At 44.4% G+C, this 27,296-nt stretch overlaps 2 protein-coding genes across 2 annotated transcripts in view; one reads left to right on the forward strand and one right to left on the reverse strand.

Annotated features, from left to right (window-relative positions):
- The window catches only part of LOC144674519 (uncharacterized), a 55,255-nt gene that overhangs the window by 5,050 nt on the left and 22,909 nt on the right, over positions 1–27,296 (forward strand). The window contains exons 2-5 of the mRNA XM_078535828.1: positions 7,108–7,669; positions 12,623–12,624; positions 23,991–24,257; positions 24,342–25,080. Of these exons, the coding sequence (XP_078391954.1) occupies positions 7,108–7,669; positions 12,623–12,624; positions 23,991–24,257; positions 24,342–25,080 (1,570 nt within the window). The remainder of the gene's footprint in view (positions 1–7,107; positions 7,670–12,622; positions 12,625–23,990; positions 24,258–24,341; positions 25,081–27,296) is intronic.
- LOC144674521 (uncharacterized) lies at positions 1,363–17,045 on the reverse strand. Its single transcript, XM_078535829.1, has 2 exons — positions 16,220–17,045; positions 1,363–2,596 (listed from the first exon to the last, which is right to left on the reverse strand). The coding sequence occupies exons 1-2, from the start codon at positions 17,041–17,043 to the stop codon at positions 1,831–1,833; spliced, it is 1,590 nt and encodes a 529-aa protein (XP_078391955.1). The 5' UTR covers positions 17,044–17,045; the 3' UTR covers positions 1,363–1,830.

Consider the following 27,296-nt stretch of genomic DNA (forward strand, 5'->3'; position numbering starts at 1 on the left):
TGGAGCTGCACTCACTCAGACAAGCAGAGAGCATTCCATCACACTCCTGACTTGTGTCTTGCAGATGGTGGACAACTTTGGGGAGTCAGGAGGTGAGCTAATCGCCCCAGGATCTCTAACCTCTGACTGCTCTTGTAGCCACAGTATTTATATGGCTCGTCCAGTTCAGTTTCTGGTCAATGGTAGCCTCCAGGATGTTGATAGTGGAGGATTCAGTGAAGGTAATGTCATTGAATGTCAAGGGGCAATGGTTAGACTCTCTCTTGTTGGAGATGGTCATTGCCCTGCACTTGTGAGGCACGAATGTTACTTGCCACTTGTCAGCCAAAGCCTGCATATTGCCCAGGTCTTGTTGCATTTGGACAGTGACTGCTTCAGTGTTGTTGTTTAATACATTTGTTTGGATCTGGAGGAGAGGTAATCAAAGACCAGACAGATTTAAATCATCTTTTCCTTTTTTAATGTTTGTACAATTTATAATCCATAATCCAGTATGACTCTCACATCCACAGCTTGTATTTATGTAGCATCTTTAACATTGTGAAACATCCCAAAGTATTTCACAGGAGAATTATCAATCACCATTTGACAATAAGCCATGTAATGATTAACAGGGCAGATGAAACCAAAAACTTCATCAAAGAGGTAGGATTTAAGGAGTATCTTAAAGGAGGAAAGTGAGGTGGAGATGTTTATGGAAGGAATTCCAGAGCTAACTGACTGTCCTGCAGTGGAAACATTTTCTTCCTATCTACCTGTCGAAACCTCTCAGCATTTTGAACACCACCATTAAATTTCTCCATAACCTCCTTGCTCTCAGGAGGGAAATCCCAACTTCTCCAGTCCCTTCACAGAACTGAAATCCCTCATCCTTGGTATAATTCTGTTGAATCTCTCCTGCACCCTCTCTGAGATAGTGACGTCCTTTCTAAACTGAGGTGCCCAGATTGGTCATGAAATCCAGCTGAGGTCTCACCAGTGGTTTAATAAAAGTTTACTATAGCTTCCTTGCTTTTGTACTCTGAGCCTATTTCAATGAAGACAGGATCCTTTGTGCTTTATGAAAGCCTTATCAAATAGCCCTGCTACCTCCAAATATTTCTCTATATACAAAGTGTTCTTGTTCCTGCATTCTGTTTAAAATTGTACCATTTAGTTTATACTGCCTCTCCTCATTCTTCCTTCCAAAATGTATCATTGACTGTGGATCCCGTTGGGATGTTCTGAGGATATGAAAGGTGCGAAATGAACACAGGAACTTTCTTTCTGTTTTACAGCTGATTAAAAGTTGTCGATTTTGCTCCAAAGATTAAATTGAAATTGATATTCAAAGTTACCTATTTTGCTGCAGAAACAACTGGGAGTCAGAGAATTAAGAGGAAAGATCCCAGACAGATGTTCTTCAAGGTACACTGCAGGCCCAGCAGCTCAATCAGCTCCGCACTCAACTCAGAAGACCTTAACAACTACCCAGAGGGGAGTTCTCCTGGTGCAGTGGGACCAACATTCGTGTTTTAACTAACACCACTAAAAAACAAAAATCTGGATTAATTGGTCATTTGTCTCATTACTATTTGTGGGATCTTGCTGTGCACAAACTGGCTGTTGTGAAAGAACAAAAAGAGCATTTCAAAAGGAACTAACTTGTCTTCGTGCTTTTAAAAAGACACAACACACTGTTTAATACAAAGCTGATTTGACACTTATCCAGAATTTGAACAATTGTAACTAGACTGCAGTTTATCAAAATCATCAGAAACAGATCCCAACTCTCAGAATGAACATGGTTCTGTCCTGGATGTGGTTAACAGCAGAGTCAAACCCTTGCAGTCACTTGTGAACTCGCTGGTGCATCAGCAGAGTGGAAGAACGAGTGAATCCCTTCCCACACACAGAGCAGGTGAAAGGCTTCTCCCCAGTGTGAACTTGCTGGTGCCTCCACAGATTGCATGAACGAGCAAAGCTCTTCCCACATTTTGAGCAGGTAAATGGTCTCTCCCCAGTGTGAACTCGCTGATGTACAGTGAGGTCAGATGATTGCCTGAACCCAGTCCCACAGTGAGAGCACCTGAACGGTTTCTCGTCAGAGTGAACTGGTTGATGGTGCGCCAGGTCTCCAGAACTTTTATAACATTTCCCACAGTCTGAGCATTTAAAAGGCCTCTCCCCGGTGTGAACTCGCCGGTGTATCAGCAGATTGGATGAATTAATGAATCCCTTCCCACACACAGAGCAAGTGAACGGCCTCTCCCCAGTGTGAACTCGCTGATGTATCAACAGGCTGGACGATCGCCTGAAGCTCTTCCCACAGTGAGAGCAGCTGAATGGTGAGTAGCCAGTGTGAATGCGCTGGTGCTCCCTCAGTCCATATGGACATTTAAAGCTCCTATCACAGTCAGAGCAATTAAACTGTCTCTTATCATTGTGAACTTGCTGGTGTCTCAGCAGCCCAGATAAAAACATACATCTCTTCCCACACAGGGAACAGGTGAATGGCCTTTCCCCAGTGTGAACTCGCTGGTGTGTCACCAGGGTGGATGAATGAACAAATGCCTTCCCACACTCAGTACAGGTGAAAGGCTTCTCCCCCGTATGACTGCGTCGATGACCTTTCAGCTCAGAGGCATAATTGAATCCTTTCCCACAATCCCCACATTTCCATGGTTTCTCCCCAGTGTGACTCCGCCTGTGTTTTGACAGGCCACATGATCGACTGAAACCTCGTCCACACACAAAACGTGTACGGTTTATCCCCACTGTGAACAGTGCTAGTTCCTTCCATGTTCAAAGGCCGATGATATTCAAATCCAGAGGAATTGAGCAGCTCTGTCAGATCCCGATGTGATGTTAGGTTTGGGTTTCCCATCTGTACATTCTCTCCTTTTAATATTTGGTAAAACAAATAGAAAAAAGGAAAAAGAGAGTGTGAGAGAGAACACAAAAACAAAAAGACAGGTTGTGAAATTGAGCAGAATTCATGGGGCCAGCATTAGAAAAGAGACCATGAAAGCTGCCGGATTATTGTAAAGACCCAACTGTATACTGTTGTCCTCCAGCGAAGGGAACCTGCTATCAGGTTTGGATCTACAGAACAGGGAGAGAATTGGGAGGTGGCAGCAGTGGAGGTTTTCTACATCTGCACCTCTACCAGACGTTTGACAGAACCTGTCACCTCCACCATCTACAAAGACAAGGGCAGCAGGTGCATACATATACCATCATCCTTTTCAAGTCACACACCATTCTGAGTCAGGCATATATCCCTGTTCCTTCATCGTCACTGGGTGAAAATCTAGTAACTCCTTACTAAGAAGAATTGTGACAGGACCTTCACCACACTGACTGCAGTCGTTCAACAAGAAGGCCCACCGTCACATTTTCAATGGGAAACTGGGAATTGACAATATGTGCTGGTCTCACTGGTGATGCCCAATTCCCATGAATGAAGTGAAAATTTTCTGTACTTGCCAAATGGATTAAAAGACTCTACACATAAACTTGTTAATAAAACAATACTGTTTTCTGTTGCAGTATAGGAACCGCGTCAGTTTAATAAACTAATTTCTCCTAGAATCTACCTCCCTTTAGCTTCCCACATTGGAAATTGTTGGGCTCAACAAGTCCTCTGGGTTTCAGAGCAGTGGAGGAGACTAGAACCTGGAGACGCAGTTTAAGAATAAGAGATGAGAAATTTAAGACTTAGATGAGGAGGTTCGTTAGCCTATGGAATTCACTTCCCGAGAGCACAATAGAGGCTGGGTCATTGTTCAAGGCAGAGTTAGACAGATTGTTGATAGACAAGGGAGTCAAGTGTTGCAAGGGCAGACAGGAAATTCAAGTTGAGACCACAACCAGATTAGCCATGATCTTATTGAATGGTGGAGCAGGCTTGAAGGGCTGAATGTCCTTCTCCTGCAGCTAAGTTCTAGTCCTATGGGTTAAACCCAGCAGCCTCACCTCCATCTCCACTTCAGTTCAATGTGCTTCTGCATCCAACACTATCCTGATTCAAACCTGGTCTGTCTGTGTTTCTGGATTCAGCCTGCAATAGAACAAAAGCAAAATACAGTGGATTCGAGCAATCTGAAATGCAATAAGAGAAAATGCAGGGAAACACAATAGGTCAAGCAGTATCTGTGGAAAGAGAGAAACAGAGTTAACATTTCAGGTCGTTGACCTTTCCTCAGCCTCGAATAAAACAATTACCGACAGTTCCCACAATCCCCCGCGCCCCAGAAACCGCTCTAACCAACTCACGCCTTTCCCCAGGGCCAGCCGCGGGGCATTCTGGGCAGCTCCTTTGTTGTGAGTCGGACTCGGTGGAAATGGGAGAAGAAACTGGGAAGCGGCAGCGAGGATGGGGGAGGCGCTGCAGCATTGCTTTAATGGGCAGCCCCGACCCCCAGCAGCCCCCAGCCCGGGGAGATCACCGCACGGCCGCCGGGCCCGGCCGCTCCCATTCAGCCTCGGAGAGCCGCACTCGCTGCTCCTGAGGCTGTGCTCACCCCCCGCTCAGTTTCTCCATTGAATCCTGTTTCTCTCATTGTTTTTCCCAATTCAGATTCACCGCCTCATTTTATTTTCTTCCTCTGAGCCCCTGATCTCCATCTGACAGGGCCGTGTTGGAGAGCAGGCATTGACTGTCCTGGGAAACAACAGCAAGAGGAACTCAGAGGCCCGAGGAGCAAGGAAGCAGCGAGTTCACCAATTGGAGCAATTGAGGCCTGGAACCTGAGTTGGCCAGTCAAGTGAGTCAGTTGGAACCCCTGGTAGACAAGTTATCATTAAAACATTCTTTTTTTTGGGGATGTGAGCGTCGCTGGCTATGCCAGCAATTATTGCCCATCCCTAATTGCCCTTGTTTAGAGGGCATTTAAAAGTCAACCACATTGCTGTGGATCTGGAGTCACATGTAGGCCAGACCAGGTAAGGATGGCAGATTTCCTTCCCTGAAGGGGATTAGTGAACCAGTTAGGTTTTTATGACAATCAACAATGATTTCATGGTCCTCATCAGAGTTTTAATTCCGGATTTTTATTAAATTTAAATTTAATCATCTGCCGTGGTGGGATTTGAACCCCAGTCCCCTGGGTCTCTGGAAAACAACAGAGTAGTTTAAATGTTGTCAGTATTTTGATTTCCTGAGGCTCTGATTATGAGTTTCAGACATTCTGTGCCACGTGGATGAGGGTTTCCAAGGTCATGCATCTCTCTCTTTGCATGTCGATGTTTGTAAAAAATATACAAATTGATTTCCCCCTCATGTTTCTATTTTCAATGCTGAGATGGACAATGCCCCACCAATTCCCACTCCCCTTCTTTCTCGTGGTTAATGGAGGGTCCATGCACTTGAGTTGATGCATAATTTTGTTCCCAATTTTAATTATTGCCTCCCGCCTCAATCTGCCCATCAGTTGAAAAAACACTAATGAGGACCTGTAATGGCGGGGTCATTACCCAGCATTCCCCGCGGTGGTGAATGTTCCCCCATCCAAACCACAGGAGTGGTGCGCAGGCGCAGGTCCGATCTGTTTGGAGTATGCGCAGTGAGAGTGATGGCGGTGGGGAGAGACGCTCTTTTGTCTCATCTGCAACCGGTAAGGAAATTGAAACGCGGAGGGACCGATAGAGCCGGCGGGTCGACAGGGACGGTTTCGAAACACCTACTGAAGGCCTCACACCTCGAATAAGAATTTGCAGGTCCCGGGTTTGCAGCTTCGAGTCCTTTTCTCGAGAAGTGGCCCAGGTGAACTGCCGCCATCTTTGTTCAGCGAGGAGTAGAGCGCATGCGTTGGCGACTGGGTAGAGTGGGCGGGGCTTCAGAATCTCTGTTCCCTGCCGAGTCCTAGTGCCCGGGTAGTGCAAACAGCCGCTCCAGTTTTTTAAACAGCTTCACCTATTCCCAGACTGCAGGTGATGTTTGCAGCCCAGAGGAGACCATGTATATATTCAGTCTGAGAGGTAGCAGCCATGTATGGTTACCTGAGGGGCTGCTCTTCCATGTTAGTTTACGCTTCAGCCCCAGGCTCCTGATCTTGCTGCCCAGTGGGAGGTGGTTAAGACAGAGGATCTTCTACTGGAGCTGCTCTCGGTTAAAACAGCATTTTGGAGATCAAGGGTGGGTGGTATCTATGGCTGCTGGCCTCTCTTCCATGGTTTTGTCTGTGCCCGAGTGGCCTTGGACAAGGAACATGCGGTGTCCACCGATAGACTTGATACCTCCCACAACCGGTGGTACCTCAGGGTACAAAGTGTCTCATAGACACTGGAAACAATATTCTGGTTTAGTTGGGAAGGCTCTCTTCACTTTTGATGGAACTTTGTTGCCAATTTTAGTTTCTTTTACTTTGATTGGATCACGTGTTTGAGAAAACAAGTGGAAAGAATGTTCCACAGAAATAAGTCTAACAAGAACAGTCTGTTCTGAATTTCTATCCTGCACTGATCGTGATACTGACTCTGTCAACTCTATTTACAGAGGATTAGAAGGAGAGGACTTGCTGATGGGAAACTCAAACCAAACATCAGATCAAGATCTGACCGAGCCACTCAATTCATCAGGACCTGAATATCAACGGCCTTTGAACATTTAAAAGGTGGAAGGAGAAATGTTTGTCTGTTCTGTCTGGGGGAGAAGAATTCAACCATCGGTGTGACTGGAAAAGCACCGAGACACCCACACATCCGAGTGAGTGTGTTTCAGTGAACTGAACTTTAACCAGTTACACAGCCTGAAAAAACATTACACTGTCCACAGTGGGGAGATCTGTACATTTGCTCTGTGCGTGGATGAGGCTTCAACTGATCGACCAACCTGGAGAGACACAAGGACACCCATACCATGGAGAAACCGTGGAAATGTGGGGACTGTGGGAAGGGATTCAATTACCCATCCCTGCTGGAAATGCATCGACGCAGTCACAGTGGGGAGAGGCCATTCACCTGCTCCGTGTGTGGGAAGGGATTCATTCAGTCATCCCACCTGCAGACCCACCAGCAAGTTCACATTGATGAGAGGCTGTGTAACCCCTCGGACAGTGAGAACAGCTTTCAAAGCTCCAAGGACCTGATCAGGCACCAGGTTGTTCACACCGAGAAACAGTTCAGTTGCTCTCACTGCGGGAAGGTGTTTAAAAGATCACAGAATCTCATTGAACACGAACGCACTCACACTGGGGAGAGGCCGTTCATCTGCTCTGTGTGTGGGAAGGGATTCACTCGGTCATCCCACCTCGCTACACACCAACTAGTTCACACAGATAAAAGACCTTTCAAATGTTCTGACTGTGAGAAGAGTTATAAAACCACAAGCGATCTGCTGATCCACCAGCGGGTTCACAATGAGGAGAGGCCATTCAGATGCACAGTGTGTGGGAAGGGATTCACTCTGTCATCCAGCCTCCAGAAACACCAGCGAGTTCACACTGGGGAGAAGTCATTCACCTGCTCCTTGTGTGGAAAAGGATTCATTTATTTAACCAGCCTCAGATCACACCAACTTGTTCACTCTGATAAGAAACCTTTCAATTGTTCTGAATGTGAGAAGAGCTTTAAAACCACAAGTGTTCTGCTGAGACACCAGCGAGTTCACACTGGGGAGAGACCGTTCATCTGCTCCGACTGTGGGAAGGGATACACTCGCTCATCCCACCTGCTGACACACCAGCGAGTTCACAATAGTCTGCAGGGACTGGATTCTGCTGTTATTGCTGCTGTTAATCAGATCCAGGAATGAACCATGTTCATTCAGACAGCTGGGCTTTGTTTCAGCTGATGTAAGTAACCCGTATAACTGAGCTGGAATTTAATATTCTGGATAAATGTCAAGTGAACTAATATTGTTACAGGCACACTTTCGAGACCTTGATTTCTCCAATATGAGATTAATTGATGTCCAGTTGCTAACTGCTCCATTTTTGGAGCCTTTTCTCCTTTCTAACTCTAGATTATTTCAGTTATCATGCCTTTAATTACTCTCACGGACAAGTCCCATACCTTCCAAACTGTCCCTCCTAGCCTTGGTGTCCAGGAAAGGTATTGGTAACACTCCCGGGATCACTAAACACAAAACCCAGTCTTTTATACTGATGTGCTGGGCTCCGCCATCATTGAGGATGGTGATGATTGTGGGGACCTACTTTTCCTGTTAGTTGTTTACTTGTCCAGCACCATTCTTGACTGGATGTGGCAGGTTGATCTGTGATCTGATCCGTTGTTTGTGGGATCGCTTAACCCTGCCTCGAGCATGCTGCTTCCACTGTTTAGAATGCACATTGTTCCATCGTGTAGGGTCACCAGATTGGAATCTGAGTTTTAGGAATGCCTGGTGCTGCTCCTACACTCTGTGTTGAACCAGGGTTGGTCCCTTGGCTTGATGGTAATGGTAGAGTGAGGGATATGTGGACCATGTGGTTACAGATTGTGGCTGAATACAATTCTGCTGCTACTGATGACCCACAGCACCTCATGGATGCCCAGTTTATATTTCAACCTATTCTGAATCTATCCCATTTAGCATGGTGATAGTGCCTCACAATATGATGGACGGTATCCTCAGTGTGAACACGGGACTTTGTCTTATAAAATCACAAGAATTAGAAGCAGGAGTAGGTCATTTGGCCCCTTGAGTCTGCTCCGATCATGGCTGATCTGATTGTTGCATTAACTCCCACTTTCCTGACTGCTCCCATAACTCTTGACTCTCTTGTCAATCAAAAACATGTCCAACTCAGCTTTGAATATATTCAGTGATCCAGCCTTCATTGCTCTCTGGGAAGGAGAATTCAAAAGACTAATGACCCTCAGCAAAGAAATTCCTTCTTGTGTCTGTCCTAAAAAGGAGACCCCTTATCTTTAAACTGTGCCTCCTAGTTCTAGATTCACCCACGAAAGGAAACATCCTCCCAACATTTTCCCTGTCAAGCCCCCTCAGGATCTTGTTTCAATAAGATCACCTCTTATTTTTCTAAACTCCAACAAGTATAGGCCCAACCTGCTCAACCTTTCCTCATAGGACAATCCCTTCATTCCAGGAATCAGTATAGTGAACCTTCTCTGAACTGTTTCCAATGCAAGTATATCTCTCATTCAGTAAGGGGATGAAAATTGTGCCCAGTTCCCTCGCTGTGCTCTCTCCAATGATCTGTACAGTCATTCCTTACTTTTATACTTCAGCCCCCTTTCAAAAATGCCTCCCTAATTACTTTCTATTCCTGAATGCTACCTTTCTGTCATTCATGTACCAGGACACCCAGATCCCTCCGTACCGCAGCATTCTGCAGTCTCTCCCCATTTAAATCATATGGTTTTACTATTGTTCCTGCCAAAGTAGACAGCCTCACATTTTACCACATTATACCTGCCACAATTTTTGCCCACTCAATTAACCTATCTATATCTTTATATCCTCCTCACAACTTGCTTTCCTACCTCTTTGTATCATCAGCAAATTTGATTATAACACAATTGATTCCTTCATCCTAGTCAGATGGTAATAGTTGAGGCCCCAGCACTGATCCTTGTGACACTCCACCAGTTACAGTTTGTCAACCCGAAAGTGGATGAGCACTGTGTGGTGGTCACTCCTATCAATAGTGTCATGGACAGAAGGATCTGCAACACGTAGATTGATGAGGACGAGGTCAAGTAGGTTTTTCCCTCTTGGTTCCCTCACCACTGACCGCAGACCCAGTCTAGCAGCTATGTCCTTTAGGACTCAGCCAGCTCAGTCGATATTGGTGTGAGTGAGCCAGTCTTGGTGATGGACATTCCTCCACCCACTGTACATTCAATGCCCTTGCCACCCTCAGTGCTTCTTCCAAGTGGTGTTCAACATGGAGGAGCACTGATTCATCAGCTGAGGGAAGGCAGTCAGCATGAGATTTCCATGCCCATGTTTGACCTGGTGCCATGAGACTTCATGGGGACTGGAGTCAAGGTGGAGGACTCCCAGGGCCACTGTCTCACCCTGTATACCTCTGTGCTGCCATCTCTGTTAGGGCCTGTCTCTGAGTGTGACTGTGTCAGGCTGTTGCTTGACTAGTCCGTGAGATTGTAGCCAAGTTCATGTTTAATAATTAGTTTCTAGTTTAGTTATGTGTAATGATCAAGGAATTGAAGTGTATTAATCAACTAACCTAATATGATATTCTGCTTAATTGTAATCGATGTAGAACACTGGTAGCATGTGACTGGCTCTTTGTCTGTAGCTGCATCCTTACTTGACAAGTGAAATACAGCCCATGGCCCTAGGCTGGTGCAAAGCTACACTTTTATGGTTTAATTACAGAGTAAATACTGCAAACCCCGTCTTGGTTGGATGAGCTAAGGTCTGGAACCGTTAACTCCCCAGCCATTGACACTGATAAGCTATTCTTGAGGTAGAAGACCCTATTGTGTGAAGAAAACAGCTGTGGGGTTTCAAACCTTCAGCCTTATGTCTTAAATCAGTTTATCCTTTTAACTTGTCGTGTTTTCAAAGAAGCAGTCACTTTCCTGAACAATATATAACCTGGTTCTGTAAACTTAAAGAATTAAGTGCTCCAATCAGTTTTTGTAGCTCTGTAGTTCTTTTGACTCATATTACTTATGAACATGTATCAATTAAATGTATCAATTGTATGCACTTTTATGTGTATCTTGCGATCTCAACTTTGACACACTGATCACCTTTATACACTGATTTTATGCACACTACCTGTCGATTTTAGGTGCGAAGTAACTTTGTATTTTCGGTATCAGTTTAAGGCTGTGTGCCACTTTGTACCTTTTTAATAAACTGTGTTCCAATCCCTGGCAGCCACTACGAAAACATACACCAGCAAGCAGTTTCTTTAACCAAAACATATTGATAGGCGCCTGCCCTAATGAGAACTCTACAGGATTTCTAAACATCAATTAGGCATTTGGGACAATGAGCCCGAGTTTTTTTTTATTCATTCATGGGATGTGAGTGTTGCTGGCTAGGCCAGCATTTATTGCCCATCCCTAATTGCCCTTGTTCAGAGGGCATTAAGAGCCAACCACATTGCTGCAGGTCTGGAACCACATGTAGGCCAGACCAGGTAAGGACAGGAGATTTCCTTCCCGTAAGGACATTCGTGAACCAGATGGGTTTTTACAACAATGGATTTGCAGTCGTTATCAAACTTTTAATTCAAATTTCACCATCTGCCGTGGTGAGATTCGAACCTGGGTCCCTAAAGCATTACCCTGGGTCTCTTGAATACTAGTCCAGTGACAATACTACTATGCCACCGCCTCCCTCAAAGTGTTAACCATTAGGACTTGACTCCACATGCTTTCTTATCTCAAATAAGTGGACAAAGAAAACATCTTAAGGCATCCGATTATCTCAGTAGAAAGCTACAAAATTTCATGAAATGACAGGAAAATCTATAATGAGGGGCACAGTCCCACAAGTTATTGACACATTAGAGTGTGGAGAGTCAGGAGATTAAATGAAATGGCATCAGTAGATGACCCATCAGAAACTAATCACGCACCACCTAAACCAATCGGACTGATCATGCATCGTCTGAACCAGAGTTCAGGAACACTACTGATCGTGCACAGGGGCTGTGTCTAGAAAGGGTTAATAAGCACCAGCTTTCAGGAGCATAGCTGCAGCTCCAGGAAGATGAGCAGGAAGAAGATAGATTACAGTCAACAGAACAAGAGACAACATGACAGTTGGCCAGAAGTCATGAGCGAGTGTTCCAAAGTGAACCGACTGTTTCCACTGCCTTTGGTAAGTTTAGCATTTTGTAATTATTATGATTAACTTAGTAAATTCTGTGAAGCTCGTGACAGCTGACTTGTAAGAAGCATGATCCTGTAGTGAGTCAGAACTGAAAGTCCTTTTATATCAGCTCTCCCAACTCAAGTCTAATAATTGTAATTGACTTAAGTTTTACAATTAAGTTAAAGCAAACCCTAGATCTGACAGAAATTGACACAAAGTCCAGCTGTTATAGGGAGGACTTTGCAGGGTCATTGAGGGTGATCTGTCTGGTTTTATTAATTTCTGCAGAACTTTGATACAACTAAATGGCTCGGCCATTTCAGAGTCCGCTTCATTGCTGTGGTCCTGGAGTCACATGTCGGCAGGCCAGGTAAGGACGGCCGATTTCCTTCCCTAAAGAGCATTCGGAACCACATGAGGCTTTATAAAAATCTGATAGTTTTATGATCATCATGACCAGCCTTTTTAGATTTATTCCAGGTTTATGAATTAATTAAATTTATCCCCAGATACCCTCAGTGGGATTCAAACTCATGTCTCCAGACAATCATCCAGGTCTCTGGATCACTAGTCCAGTAGAATTAACACTCTACTGCCATTCCCTTGTGTATGTATTTAGCAAGAGCCTGCAGGCTGATGAGACTCTGTTAAATTGCTGGTGTGCTCCTGTACTGCTCTGTTTTAACAGGAGCCTGCAGGCTCATGAGACTCTGTTAAACTATCAGTGTGGTTCTGTATTCTGCCTGAAATGTAAAATGACTGAACCTTTTGTTCCTGTTATGAAATGAGGGTGTATATTAATGAGTCTCACATCCTTGCCCATGTCTGCTGCAATTGTGTAGAAGGGGGATGTGTAGAAGAGCTGGTCTTTGTATGGAGATGTGAACCAAGGAAACGGTATTTGTGTGTGATAGTGACACAGCCTTGTGCTTACACTCAGAACAATGCACAGATATCCTTGTTATATGCTGAGCAGAGTCAGATCATGAATGTAGTGAACAAGTTAAATTTAAATATCTCCTGAGTAGCCACAGTTTGTTAGATCACAGCTGAGAAGAAGAGAGTTCTGTATTATCACTGTTATAAAGAAAAAGTAATCATACTCTATTATTCCCAGGATGTTAATAAAGTCGGTAAAAAACAATCTGTTGTAGCTTAATTTTCTGGTGTCTGAAACCACAAATTTCAACATTTAGAGTCAACAAGATGAGCAATTAAACACATCAGGGCCCAATACTGCAGATCAATATTCCCAGGGGAAAGCCTGTATCCAACATCTCGAGTAGATGGAACAGAGAAAGATCCCAAATATATGAAATCCTGAATCATTTTGTAAATATCTTTCAAATGCCGATAGGATCCAGCTGTCAGTTTCCGATACATTGAAGTCAATGGAAAGTGAGAGAGAGGCTGGAGAGTCAGGTTGAAAGCAGAGTTGGGGCCACTTACACTGAGACACCAAATCCAGGGACCATGAACACAGAGTATAAAATGGGAATCAGAGAGTCTCAGTCTGGGGAATGGTCCTGGTGGTGAAACCAGCTCTAGCGAGGGTGAAAGATGAGGAATAGATGAAGCGATGATGATGGAATCAGATGGTGACCAGCGGGGCTGCTGATTGGTTATTGTCAAAATCTCTTTTCAGGCAGGATGATGATTGGCTGTAAGCAGCTCAACATCTGGATCCACCTGCTCTTGTCCTGCAGTCTAATGTCCCTGATGTTTGTTTCTGTGCGAAATGTCAAGATGTGAAAGGAGGGAGGAAATCGGGCTCGAGCCAGAAGCAAGGGTCCTCAAATGAACAATTCATGAAGCTGTTTTGTGATTCGTCTGTATGAGGTTCAAATACAAAAAATGGAAAAGGATGTGTCAAGTGATACTGGTGTTATCAATTATGGTTTCTAACTCTCATCATTAACTCCCAAACCTAACATCCTATTGGCCAGCCCAAACCATTAATCCCAATCCCAACCACTGACCCCAATCCCAATCGATAACCGCGAACGCACAAATACTGACCCCAACCCCAATCGATAACCATGAACGTACAAAAACTGACCCCAAACCCAACCAATAACCACTACCTGCAAACATTGATCCCAAACCCAATCAATAACCCCGAACACTAACCCCAATCTGAACCAATAACAGCTAACCCCAAACACTGACACCACCCTAACCAATAACCACTGCTGCAAACACTGACCCCAATTCTAACCAATAACTGCTAACGACACCCAAACCCTAGCCCAATTCCTAACCCCAGCCCCAATCACTAAGACCAGCACCTAAGACCCAGCTTAACTAAGGATCATTGACAGGTAGCTATGGAGGGGCTAAAGGGCTGACACAGGAAGAATTTGAAACAATTCGCTCAATTAAGGTAATAGTACGAGGTATGTTCGTAACAAGAGATTAAATCAATGAGACCATCAAAATCAGCAATGAAAATTACAAAGATCAGAACATTTCAAAAGTTCTCACACACAGTACACGTGGAGTAGTTTTATTAAATCAGGTTCCAAAAGGGTAAAATAACACAGAAAATAACAGATTTCAAATCTCATACAAGATTGTTCTCTACAGAGTTGTGCAAATGAAATCTAGATGTGTGTAAAGTGAAACATTACAGTTCAGCCTGTAACCCACAAGCAGCATAATCAAACGGAACAAGCTTGGGGTTTCTTTTCTTCTGCTGTCGGGGAGTAGAAGCAAAAACCACCTTAAATGTCAATATCTGAGTCAGACACCCAGGCCAAAGCTTCTGGTGTAACAGTGTGGATATCTGATAAGCTGCCTGTGAATTTCCTCTGAGGACAATGTTTGACCATGTGCTGCAGGGTCTGTTTAGGAGCTCCACAGTCTCATGATAGGAACAGGAGAAGGCCACTCAGCCCATCCAGCCTGCTCCCGCCATTCAATATGATCATGGCTGATCGAACACTTCAATGCCTTTTACCCCACACTATCCCCATAACCTTTTATGTTATTGTTAATCAGAAATCTATCAATCTCTCATGATGGAGATGTTTTAATCTTCCAGCTATTGAGAAGGTGGCAGCATCCACCATGACCCGGTCTGAGGCTCTTCAGGCGTGGATGATCACAGCCTTCTCAGGGCCCATCCTGTTACATGATCATAGATCACAACTAACATCATCGCAAAGGACTCTGAACTTGTCATTGAATCAACCTCCGGTGAGAGCAGCAAATCAAATGAAACTGTCCTCTTCAGGACCAAAGAAAACCACACATTAGACCAGCTATCCCAATATGTCAGCTTAACATCTAAGGCATCTCTCACTCAAAATGCCAGTCTCTCCAAAGGTTACTCAGGAAACACAGCATTGATGCCCTGGTTCCTCAGGAAACACATATCGAACACATTCACCAGTTCAACACAAAGAGGACATATTAAAGGTTTTGACCTAATCGCTTGCAATGACCATCCCAATACGGTCATAGGCATGAACATACTCGGCCCCGTGAGCCTGCTCCACCATTCAATAAGATCATGGTTCCACCTACCCCCAATAACATTTCACCCCCTGGTCAGGTGTGTTACATCAAATAAAGTATCGAGGGCTGCACCAAACTGAAGCAGACCAGTGTTTCTGGACTTTTCACTACGGCAATAAGTGTAGGAGAGTTAACAATCTACAGATGACTATAAACCAACAATCGTACCTGACCCACTGCTTCCTCCTCATCAACATCCATCCATCCATCTCAGAATCTTCAATATCTACCACACAATGTGGGGTTATGTAGATGTCAACTATAATGGAGAAGCAATTGTACAGTGAGCTTTACTAGAAAATAACTTCCTCCTTTTTGTTGTCAGGGTTCAAGGTACATTCCATTAATCAAGGTGGCAGAGAGAATATAACTTGGATCTATGCTTCTTCTCCAACTAAAGCAAAGGAAACCCAATCACCACCTCCAGAACCATTCCTGACAAATTCCTAACAGTCAGCACAGGTTTTCCCATCATCCCATCATTGGCAATGAAAATCCTGTCATCACATCAACAGCAGAAACACGATGGAATTTCAAAAAAGAAAACCGGGAAATCTTCCAAAAGGCAATTGACACCAACATCAGGTGGATTTCACCAATGTGTTCAACAGATTTATGGGATTGATGAAAGTTCGGAGCTAAATATGGAGAAGATGGACTCGATGAGAACAGAAATAACCTTGAGTTAGAAAAGGCCCCAAATAATGGTCCAGTCAGGAACAGAAGATCAATCAGTCTCCTCTTATCATTGGGGAAATCAAATCTTCAAAACACCGTGTGTCTGAAGCAAAGCTGATTGAGTCAATATTTACACAGAACATCAATGTGCAACCCAGCTATCAAGCTTATTAATGTCAGCAGCAACAAACTCTGACTGTCAGAATGAACATGGTTCAGTCCTGGATGTGATTAACTACAGCAATAACAACAGAATCCAAATCCAACCCCTGCAGTCACTTGTGAACTCGCTGGTGCCTCAGCAGTGTGGATGAACGACTGAATCTCTTTCCACACACGTGGCAGGTGAATGGCCTCTCGCCACTGTGGACTTGCTGGTGGGTCAGCAGGGTGGACGATTGAGTGAATCCCTTCCCACACACTGAGCAGATGAATGGCCTCTCCCCAGTGTGACTCCGCTGGTGATTAAGTAGGTTGGACATCCAAATGAAACCTTTCCCACAGAAAGAGCAGATGAATGGTCTCTCCCTGGTCTGTGTGTGTTGGTGCATCAGCAGATCAGCAAGGTTTTTAAAGCTCTTCTCACAGTCTGGACATTTAAATGGTATCTTATCAGTGTGAACAAGTTGGTGTGTCAGGAGGTCGAATGAACGGGTGAATCCCTTCCTGCACACAGAGCAGGTGAATGGCCGCTCCCCGGTGTGAGTGCGTTTATGGTTCAATAGATCATTCTTCCTTTTATATTTTTTGTCACAGTCAGAACATTGAAAAGGTCTTGCCTCACTATGAATACGATGATGTGACAGGAGGTGGGATGAGTTAGTGAAGCCTTTCCCACACACGGAGCAGGTGAACAGTCTCTCCCCTGTGTGAATTCGCTGGTGTCTCAGAAGGTGGGATGATTTAGTGAATCCCTTCCCACACATGGAACAAGTGAATGGTCTCTCCCCAATGTGACTGCGGCGATGAATATGCAGCTCAGACGGGTAATTGAATCCCTTCCCACAGTCCCCACATTTCCACGGTTTCTCCCCAGCTGGACAACACTTGTGGTTTGACAGGTTATATGATCGTCTGAAGCCTCGTCCACACAGAGAACACATGAATGGCTTCTTCCAGTTATGAACAGTACTTTCTGATTCCATGTTCAAAAGCTGATCTTGTTCGTGTCCCAATGAATTGAGTGACTGTCAGATTCTGATGCGATGATTGATTTGAGGTTCCCATCCACAAATCATCTCCTTCGAATATCCTGTAAAATTAATTCAAATGGGAGAAAGAGAAGTGATAAACACAGTAGCAGGTTGTGAAATTGAGCTGAATGAGTCTGGTAACTTGTGGGGAGGGCACTAGGAAAAAGTGACCATGAAAGCTGCCATTGTCATTAAAAGCCCAACTGATCCTTCAGTGAAGGGAATCTGGCCTGGACCTACACAAGAATCCAGCCTCGATGGGAGGAGAAAGACTGAGGTGGGAGAGGGAGGGAGTGAATGAGAACCTTCACCAGCCCAAAGGACAGTGGAACAGTATCAACCGCAAATTCCCCTTCCAATCGCAAACCAAGCTGACTCACACTTACAGTGCCATTACCTCATTGTTGCTGGGTGAAAATCTTGTAACTCCTTAACTCAGCACTGTGACAGTACCTTCACCACACAGACTGCAGCAATTGATCAAGCATCACCTTCTCAAGGGGAAACTGCTGATTGTCAATATTTTTTTGAATTCATTCACAGACGTGGGTGTCGTTGGTTAAGCCAGCATTTAATGCCCATCCCCAACTTCCCTTGAGATGGTAGAGGTGAGTCACCTTCTGGAAAGGCTGAAGTGCATGTGTTATAGGTACACCCAGTGTTGTTAGGAAGGGAGTTCCACGATTTTGATCCAGCAACAGTGAAGGAATGGGAATATAGTTCCAAATCAGGATGGTATGTAGCTTAGAGGGGAACTTGCAGGTGGTGATATTCCCATGCATCTGCTGCCGTTGTCCTTCTCGGTGGTAGAGTTCGTGGGTTTGGAAGGTGCTTTTTGAAGGAGGCTGAGAGAGTTGCTGGTCATGCTCGTGATGCCCATGTCCCAATAATTAATTGTAAAAGTTTCTGTATTTGAAATATAAAGCGTCGACATAAATACTGTCTCCGACTTGAAATACGGCTTTTAATTGGTCCGTCTGTGTTTCAATACTCGGATTTATCAGCAACGCGTACAATTAAACAAAAGCAAAACATGCACATGCAGGATGTCTGAAATTTTTACAAAAGTGTTTGCTAAGTCAGCATCTGTGGAGAAGGAAACAGAGTTTGCAACAAAACACTCACCGATAGGCACTGACTCATGGTGGCTGATTCCCACAATCCCCCGCGCCCCAGAAACCGCTCTATCCAGCTCGCTCCTTTCCCCAGGTGCTGAGTGCGCATGCGCCCAGGGCCAGCCGCGGGGCATTCTGGGTGGCTCCCTTGTTGTGAGTCGCACTCGATGGAAACGGGAGAAGAAACAGAGAAGCGGCGGCGAGGATGGGGGAGGCGCTGCAGCATCGCTTTAATGGGCAGCCCCTCACCCCCGACCCCCAGCCTCCCAGCCCGGGGAAATTACCGCACGGCCGCCGGGCCCGGCCGCTCTTTCTCGATCTCTGAGAGCCGCATTCGCTGTTCCTGAGGCTGCCACATCGCGCATGCTCTGTGCATGCAGGCGGACACAGGGGGCGGGGCCTTTCCGCACCTGCGCGTTACGGCCCTTCTGATGGGGATGGGACATGTTCACGCGCGCGGAACATTATGGACAGGCTAAAAGCAAAAAACTGCGGATGCTGGAAATCCAAAATAAAAATAAAAATACCTGGAAAAACTCAGCAGGTCTGGCAGCAGAGGAACAGTTAACGTTTCGAGTCCGTATGACTCTTCAACAAAACAAAGTAAAAATAGAAAAGAAGTTAAAAAAAAGCTGGTTTAAGGGGGGGAAACAGGTAGAGCTGGATAGAGGGCCAGTGATAGGTGGAGATAGCCAAAAGATGCCACAGACAAAAGGACAAAGAGGTGTTGAAGATGGTGATATTATCTAAGGAATGTGCTAATTAAGGGTAGAAAGCAGGATAAGCAAGGTACAGATAGCCCTAGTGGGGGTGGGGGAAGGGATCGAAATAGGCTAAAAGGTAGAGATAAAACAATGGATGGAAATACTTTTAAAAATAATGGAAATAGGTGGGAAAAGAAAAATCTATATAAATTATTGGAAAAAAAGGGGGGTGGGAAAGAAGGAGATGATTTGTGGATGGGAACCTCAAATCAAACATCGCATCAGAATCTGACAGTCATTCATCTTCCGACTAGGCACTTTACAGCCTTCCGGACTCAATATTGAGTTCAACAATTTTAGATCATAAACTCTCTCCTCCATCCTCACCCCCTTTCCGATCCACCCCCCGCCCCCCCCTTTTTTCTGATAATTTATATACATTTTTCTTTCCCCACCTATTTCCATTATTTTTAAATGTATTTCCATCCATTGTTTTATCGTTACTTTTTAGCCTATTTCGATCCCTTCCCGTCACCCCACCCCACCCCACCCCCACTAGGGCTATCTGTACCTTGCTTGTCCTGCTTTCTACCCTTAATTAACACATTCCTTAGATAATATCACCATCTTCAACACCTCTTTGTCCTTTTGTCCATGACATCTGTTGGCTATCTCCACCTATCACTGGCCCTCTATCCAGCTCTACCTGTCCCACCCACCCCCTTAAACCAGCTTCTATTTCACCTCTTTTCTATTTTTACTTAGTTCTTTTGAAGAGTCATACAGACTCAAAACGTTAACTGTGTTCCTCTCCGCAGATGTTGCCAGACCTGCTGAGTTTTTCCAGGTATTTTTATTTTTATTATGGACAGACTGACTCGCCATTCATATCTGTTCGCAGGGAGAGGAAAGTCAGGGGTTACAGTCATAGAAAAGTAGAATGTAAAACAATGAACATTATCCACTTCCCGGAGAAGTGAATATGTCGGAGAAAATGATTATGTTAATTGCAAAGAATTACTTTTCTTTGATTTTAAATAGTTCAGTTTATACATTGAATCATGTTTAACTGTATTTCCGAACTCAGATGCATGGACTCATTTTTTATGTTCCTCTGAGCCCCTGAACTCCATCTGGCTGCATAATGTTAGTCAGTGGTGATTGATTGTCCTGGGAACTCCTGGAGATGGCTGAAGCTCCAAACAAGGGAGATGTTCCAACATCTTCCACAAGAATGAGAATGGATACAGAACTGGTTACCATCAGCAGCACAGGGCAATCAAGGCAACTCTGAGGTTCGACAAAATCCAATCCATGTAAGACAGAAAGGTACTAACCTAGTCCTATTCCTTACATGGTTCAGGTCCTCAATGAAGGATTTAAATGATGAAATCCATGTGTATTTCAGTGCCGGTATTATACAAGTGATGTATTGATTTGTAATTTTAATATAATTTTAATTCCATATTCCTTCTTTTAATATCCATTACCACTTCCCTGTAATCTGAATTTGCTTGTCTATTCTTCTTACTACATGATTCTTACATGTTTCTATATTTTTAACTTGATTATTTTGTCTATATATGAATTTTCTGATGTAAGTCACACTTTAATTCAGCCTCTGGCTGCGAACGTGTTTCTTGAATAAAATACCATTATTATAGCTCACAGTATGGGATCACAAACTCAGAATTACCAATTGGCACTGGACAGGAGGGTAAATAGTGACTAGGATTGAAACCCACCATCACACAGCAGCTTCATGAGAGAAAGGGAGAAAAATCTGAGCATTGCATCCCTGTTGATGTTTATAGGCTGTATTCTACCACATGGAGCATTCTGGGTAGCATCATCCACCATTATCTTCAGATGCTGCCAAAAGAAGGTGGTCAGTTCATCGTATTTGTACCTGCTCATTAGTGTAGCGATTGAATTAGTCCCACTCCCCTGTTCTTTACTCATAGACTTGGATATTTCTTCCCTTCAACTTTTCACCCAATTCTCCCAAGAATGTTGCTATTGAATCTATTTCCAGCACCCTTGCAGGCAGTGCATTCCAGATCACAACAACTCACTGCTTAAAAAAATGTTCTTTTGGTAATCGCCTTAAATCTAAGTCCTCTGGTTACTGAACCTTCTGGAGAGCCTTCCTCCTTCTTTCCTTCTGTCAAAACCGCTCATCATTTTGAACTCCTCTATCACATCTCATAGCCCTTTTGTTCTGAGGAAAGCAATCCCAGTTTCTCCAATCTTTCCATGTAACTGAAGCCTCTTATCCTTGGTACAATTCTAGCAAATCTCTTCTGCATCCTCTCTATGGCTTTGACATCCTGTTTCAAATGTGATACCCAGAGCTGAAGACAGCATTCCTGCTCAGGTCTAACCAGTGCTTTAGAAAATCAAGCGTTAACTCATTTAACATAAACACACTCAAAATAAATTGTTCAAGTTATGCACTAAAATACCACATGGAGTTCACATCAGGTTGCTAACTGCTACTACAATTGTATATCAGGCATTTGATCTCCAGGTAAAGAAGGGTATGATAACATCGTGGTTGTCCATTGGTGATCCCTTATGTCGGGGATGATTCTTTCTTTTGGATGACTGGGTGGCAGTGAGATGTCAGTGGGTTCACAGGTGAATAATGAGCCCTATCTTAGCCTTGCAAGCTCTTCCTACAGTGAGGATTATGGGGGTTCTCAGCCAGTAGAGTTGGTGGTGGATTGTTGGCTTGAGCAACTGCCCTCTCTGGTCATCTCTTGTTGGCTGTTCTTGTTGATTGGAAAGTCTTGATGCCATGTTTGAGGATGAATCACCACTTTAGGTCGTGATTGGGCATCTGCTTCCCAAGTGTTTATGTTCATAGAGCACACCATCATGGAGGCTTTGAGATTGTCTTTGAAACATTTCCTTTGGCTCCAAGTGAAGGAGCGCCTTGGTGTAGCTCTGAGCACAGCACCTATTTGTTCAATCTGAATTTGGGCATTCTAATTACATAGTGGTTACATTACTGGATTAGTAATCTAGAGACTGGAATAATAATCTGGAGATGTGAGTTCAAATCCCACCACAGCAGTTAGAGATTTTAAATTCAGTTAATTAAATAAATCTGGAATAAACATGTACAATAAAAGCTGGTATCAGTGATCATAAAACTATAGGATTGTCCAACTGGGCGTCCATTGGACATCCTTTAGGACAAGAAACCTGCCATCCCAACCTCATGGGTCTGCGGGTGACTCCAGCCCAACAGCAATGTGCTTGACCCTTGAAATGGTCTAAAAGCCACATGGTTGAATCAAAACTGCTCAGAGAAACTAAAATCCTCATGGACTGCAGTAGTTCTAGAAGATGGATCACCAAGGGCAGTGATCTCAAGGGCAGTAAGGGATGGCAATAAATGCTTGCCTAGCCAGTGACACCTGCATACAGTGATGAATGAAAAATAATTCCCTGTGTTACTGATATGTGGCAGCATAACTGAAAATACATGACCAAGAGTGTCCACGTGAATGAGCCCTATTTTAGTCTTGCAGGCTCTTCCTTCCGATCTCCTGAGATCACGTTTGACTGGTGGGGGTGGTGGGGGAGGGGTGTTGGATTCTTCTGCCATTGCTGTGGTATTGGAAAACTTCTGAGGGATTCCCGATTCTCCATCAATTACTATTCCCCTTCTTTCTGACGGATAATGGAGGGTCTGAGCTCTTGGGTTTCTATATAATTTGGTTCTTAAATTTATCTGTTGCCCGACTCGCGCCCCAATCTCCACATCATAGTAAAAGACAATCAGTGTTCACTAATTAGGACTTTCGATGGCGAGATCCTTACCCAGCATTCCGCGCGGTGGTGAATGTCCCCTATCTACACCACACGAGAGCCGTGCGCAGGCGCAGTGCCGATCACTGTTTGGAGCATGCGTGATGTGATAGCGATGGGCAGAGACGCTCCTTCTCCGCATCTGCAGCCGGTAATGATCCAGAAATCCAGAGGGAGCGATGAAGCTGGCCGGTGAACGGGGATGGTTTCTAAATGCTTGATAAAGGTCTCAAAACTCGAAGAAAAACCTGGGGAACCCACGTTTGCAGCTCCGGCGCTTTTCTCCTGAGAACAGGCCCACTTTCACAGCCGCCATCTTGGTCCAGCGGGGAGCAGACCGCATGCGCAATCTTCCCGTGACGTAACGGTAGGCGGGGCCAGGAGAGAAAATGATGGGTTCATTGATTTTATTGTCACTCTGTGGATAGGAGCTGGAGAACTGAACCCAGGCAGGGGACAGGGAGAAAGGGAACTGGGAGTGGAGGAAATAAACTGTGGAGATGGTGAGATGGGTTTGGATTTCAGCCCAGGGAGGAGGGAGACTGTGTGGGACGGGAATTTACAGCTTTTGGGGAACAAGAGAAGAAAAAAATGTTCCGTAGAAACAAGAATTGTCTGTTCCGATTTCTATCTTGGACTTAAAGTAATTATTTTTGTAAACTCATTTTGCAGGATATTAGAACGGGAGGATTTGCAGATGGAAAGTTCCAACCAAATATCACATCAAGATCTGATAGAGTCACTCGGTTCACCAGGACCTGAATATCATCAGCCTTTCGAATGTAGAAGGAGTAATGTTTTACTGTTCTGTTTGAGGGAAAAAAATAAACATCAGTGTGACAGGAAAATCACCGAGACACACACACACTTGAGTGAGAGTGTTCCAGTGCACTGACTGTGAAAAGAGCTTTAACCAGTTATACAGCCAGAAAAAAACATCACACCATTCACAGTGGAAAGAAACCGTACACTTGTTCAGTGTGGGGCAAGGCTTCAATCGATCATTCAAACTAGAGAGACACAAGGTAACCAAAGCATGGAGAAACCATGGAAATGTGGGGACTGTGGTAAAGGATTCAATTATCCATCCCGGCTGGAATACCATCAACGCAGTCACATTGGGGCCAACACCATGGAGAAACCATGGAACACCATGGAAATGTGAGGACTGTGGTAAAGGATTTTATTATCCATGCCTGCTGGAAATCGATCGATGCAGTCACACTGGGGAGAAGCCGTTCATCTGCTCTGAGTGTGGGAGGGGATTTACTAAGACAGCCTGCCTCATGTCACACCAGCGAATTCACAGTGAAGAGAGGCCATTCAGATGCTCTTCCTGTGGAAAGAGGTTCAGGCAGTCATCGACCCTCACTGCACACCAGAGAATTCATACTGGGGAGAAGCCATTCACCTGCTCCAATTGCGGGAACGGATTTACTCAGTCATCCAGTCTGCTGAAACACCAGCGAGTTCATACTGAGAAGAGGCCATTCAGCGGCATGTCCAGTAGAAAGAGGTTCAGGTCTTCATCTAACCTCATTGCACACCAGCAAGACCACACTAAGGAGAGGCCGTTCACTTGCTCCTTGTGTGGCAAAGGATTCACTCAGTCAGCAAGCCTTATGTTACACCAGCGAATTCACACTGAGGAAAGGCCGTTCAGTTGTATTTACTGTGGAAAGAGGTTCAGGTCCTCATCCAACCTCAATGCACACAAGCGTGTTCACACTGGTGAGAGACCATTCACGTGTGCTATGTGTGGGATAGGATTCACCCAATCAGCCAACCTGGTGGTACACCAGCGAGTTCACACTGAGGAGAAGCCATTCAGCTGCACTTACTGTGGAAAGCATTTTGGGCAGTTATCCACCCTCACTGCACACCAACGCACTTACACTGGGGAGAGACCATTCACCTGCTCAGTGTGTGGGAAGGGATTTACTCAGTCAGTCAGCCTCATGTTACACCAGCGAATTCACACTGGGGAGAGGCCATTCAGCTGTACTTCCTGTGGAAAAAGTTTCAGGCAGTCATCCGACCTCACTGCACACCAACGTGTTCACACTGGGGAGAAGCCATTCATCTGCTCTGTATGTGGGAAAGGATTCACTCATTCATCTGGCCTTTGGTCACACCAGCGAATTCACACAGAAAATAAGCCGTACAGCTGTATTGTTTGTGAAAAGCGGTTCAGGTCTTCATCTGATCTTAATGTGCACAAGCGAGTTCACACTGGGGAGAGGCCATTCACCTGCTCCTTGTGTGGGAAGGGATTTACTCGGTCATCCAATCTTCTGACACACCAGCGAGTTCATAAGTGACTGCAGGGGTTGGATTCTGCTGTTGTTGCTGCTGTGAATCACATCCAGGATTGATTGTCTGTCAATATTTAGTTTGTTTCTGTTGATGTTAGCAACATTGTAACTGGCTGGAGTTTAATATTCTGAAGGTGTTGCTGCCTTTTGGGATTGCAATGTCCCTTTTTAAAAGCACCATCTGTGATATTTCCCCTTGATTCAAGAACTCTTACCAGGAACTAGGTGATAATAAAGTTATGAACTTTTATTTCAATCCTAAATTGATCTTTGGTGCAAAATCTACGATTCTGTGTCTGAAAGGTTCCTGATTAACATCTCCAATTAGAAAATGCTGATTATCCTTGCTGACAATTCTGACTGACTTACAGATTCTTCAGAGTGACACCTCCTTTATGAAATTAAATTATCAAGGAACATGAAACAAAGAAGTAAAATATTTTACAGGCACATCAATAAAAGCTTCATCAAACAACATCGATATTGATGAAGTTTGGAAGTCGCTGAGTTCAATCATTTCTGACACAGCAGCAGCAACATTTGGTAAAGGTGGAACCCACAACAAAGACTGGTTTGTGACCTACTCAACAGAGATGACATCTGCCATTGAAGCAAAAAACAAAGCCCACCTGATGCACAACTTAAATCCAAAAGTTAGAACACTGCATAACTTGAAAGTAGCCAAGATATTCATATAAAAGACAGGGAGACACTGTGTAAATAAACACTGAATCAACCTACAAGAAATCCAAACTCCTGGTGACAACGGAAATCGATGTGTTATGTATGATGGAATCAAGAGGGCGCTTGGTCCGACCATCACCAAAGTTGACCCCCTGAAATCAGCAGCTGGTAGAGTATTCACCATTCGAAGTAAACATATGTCCTGCTGGGTTGAACATTACTGTGAGCTGTACTCCCATGAGACAGACATCTCCCAGTCTCTGTTTGACTCTCTCCAGCAGTTTCATGGTTGAATTGGATGATGAAACCTCACCACTTGAACTCACAAAGGCTATTGATTGCTTAGCAAGCAGAAAGGCACCCGGCAAGGATGGAATTCCAGCTGAACTGCTCAAGCAAGGAATGTCTCATCTACTGTCACACCTTCATGAGCTCCTCCTTCTCTGTCGGAAGGTAGGATCTGTTCCACAGGACATGGGTGATGGAAAAATCATCATAATGTTGAAAAATAAAAGTGACAGAGGAGATTGCAACAACTACAGGGACATTTCACTCCTTAAAGTCACTGGGAAGGTCTTCACTGGGGTCTTGCTTAAAGACTTCATCTACTTGCAGACTGAGTGTATCCAGAAGCACAGTGCGGTTTCTGTGCTGCCAGATCTACAGTGAACATGATCTTCTCCATACACCAACTACAAGAGAAGTGTAGGGATCAGGATATACCTCTTTACCTTACTATCGTAGATCTCAGTAAAGCATTCAACACCGTTAGCAGGGCAGGACTCTACAAGATTTGGGAGAAAATTGACTGTCCCCCAAAGCTGCTCAGTCTCATCCACTCCTTTCATGACAACATGCAGTGACTGTACAGTTTGACGGCACCACTTCCGACAGGTTCAGGGTGAAGAATGGAGTGAAACAGACGCCTACAACGAAAACAACAGCCCACAACGACACCTGATAACCCCGAATAATAATAACTTCTATCAGGGAGATAGAACAGGGAGATGTGACATTGATAATGAGATGAGTCATGGGATAAGTGCATTTAAAGTCCAGATAGCTGTTGTTTAAATCAGTGCCTCCCAAACTTTTTCCCAGTGTGACCACATTTTAATTCCTCAGACTTCATGTGACCCCCAAGTGAAAATTTGAGTGGACGAGAGTTGTTGTGCGGAGTGGGGAGGGGGCTTCAGCGGTTGAGCAGGGGGGATTATTAAAGTGTTTTAACTCTGATTATTACTGTAATAGCATCCTGATCATTCACCTTATAGGATCCTGATTATTGAAACAATTGGCAAATGGGCAAGATTCTAAAAATAATTATTTGGGATAGAATTAGCAGTCAAATGGAAATATATGGGTTCATAAGGAAGAGCCAACATGGATTTCTATACGGGAAATTGTGTTTAACTAATTGGCTGGAGTTTTTTGAAGAGGTAACAGAAAAGGTTGATGAGGGTAATGCTGTCGATGTGGTGTACATGGACTTTCAAAAGGCATTTGATACAGTGCCACACAACAGA

The sequence above is a fragment of the Cetorhinus maximus genome, unplaced genomic scaffold, assembly GCF_964194155.1.
Source record: "Cetorhinus maximus unplaced genomic scaffold, sCetMax3.hap1.1 HAP1_SCAFFOLD_684, whole genome shotgun sequence".
Classification (NCBI taxonomy): Eukaryota; Metazoa; Chordata; class Chondrichthyes; order Lamniformes; family Cetorhinidae; genus Cetorhinus; species Cetorhinus maximus.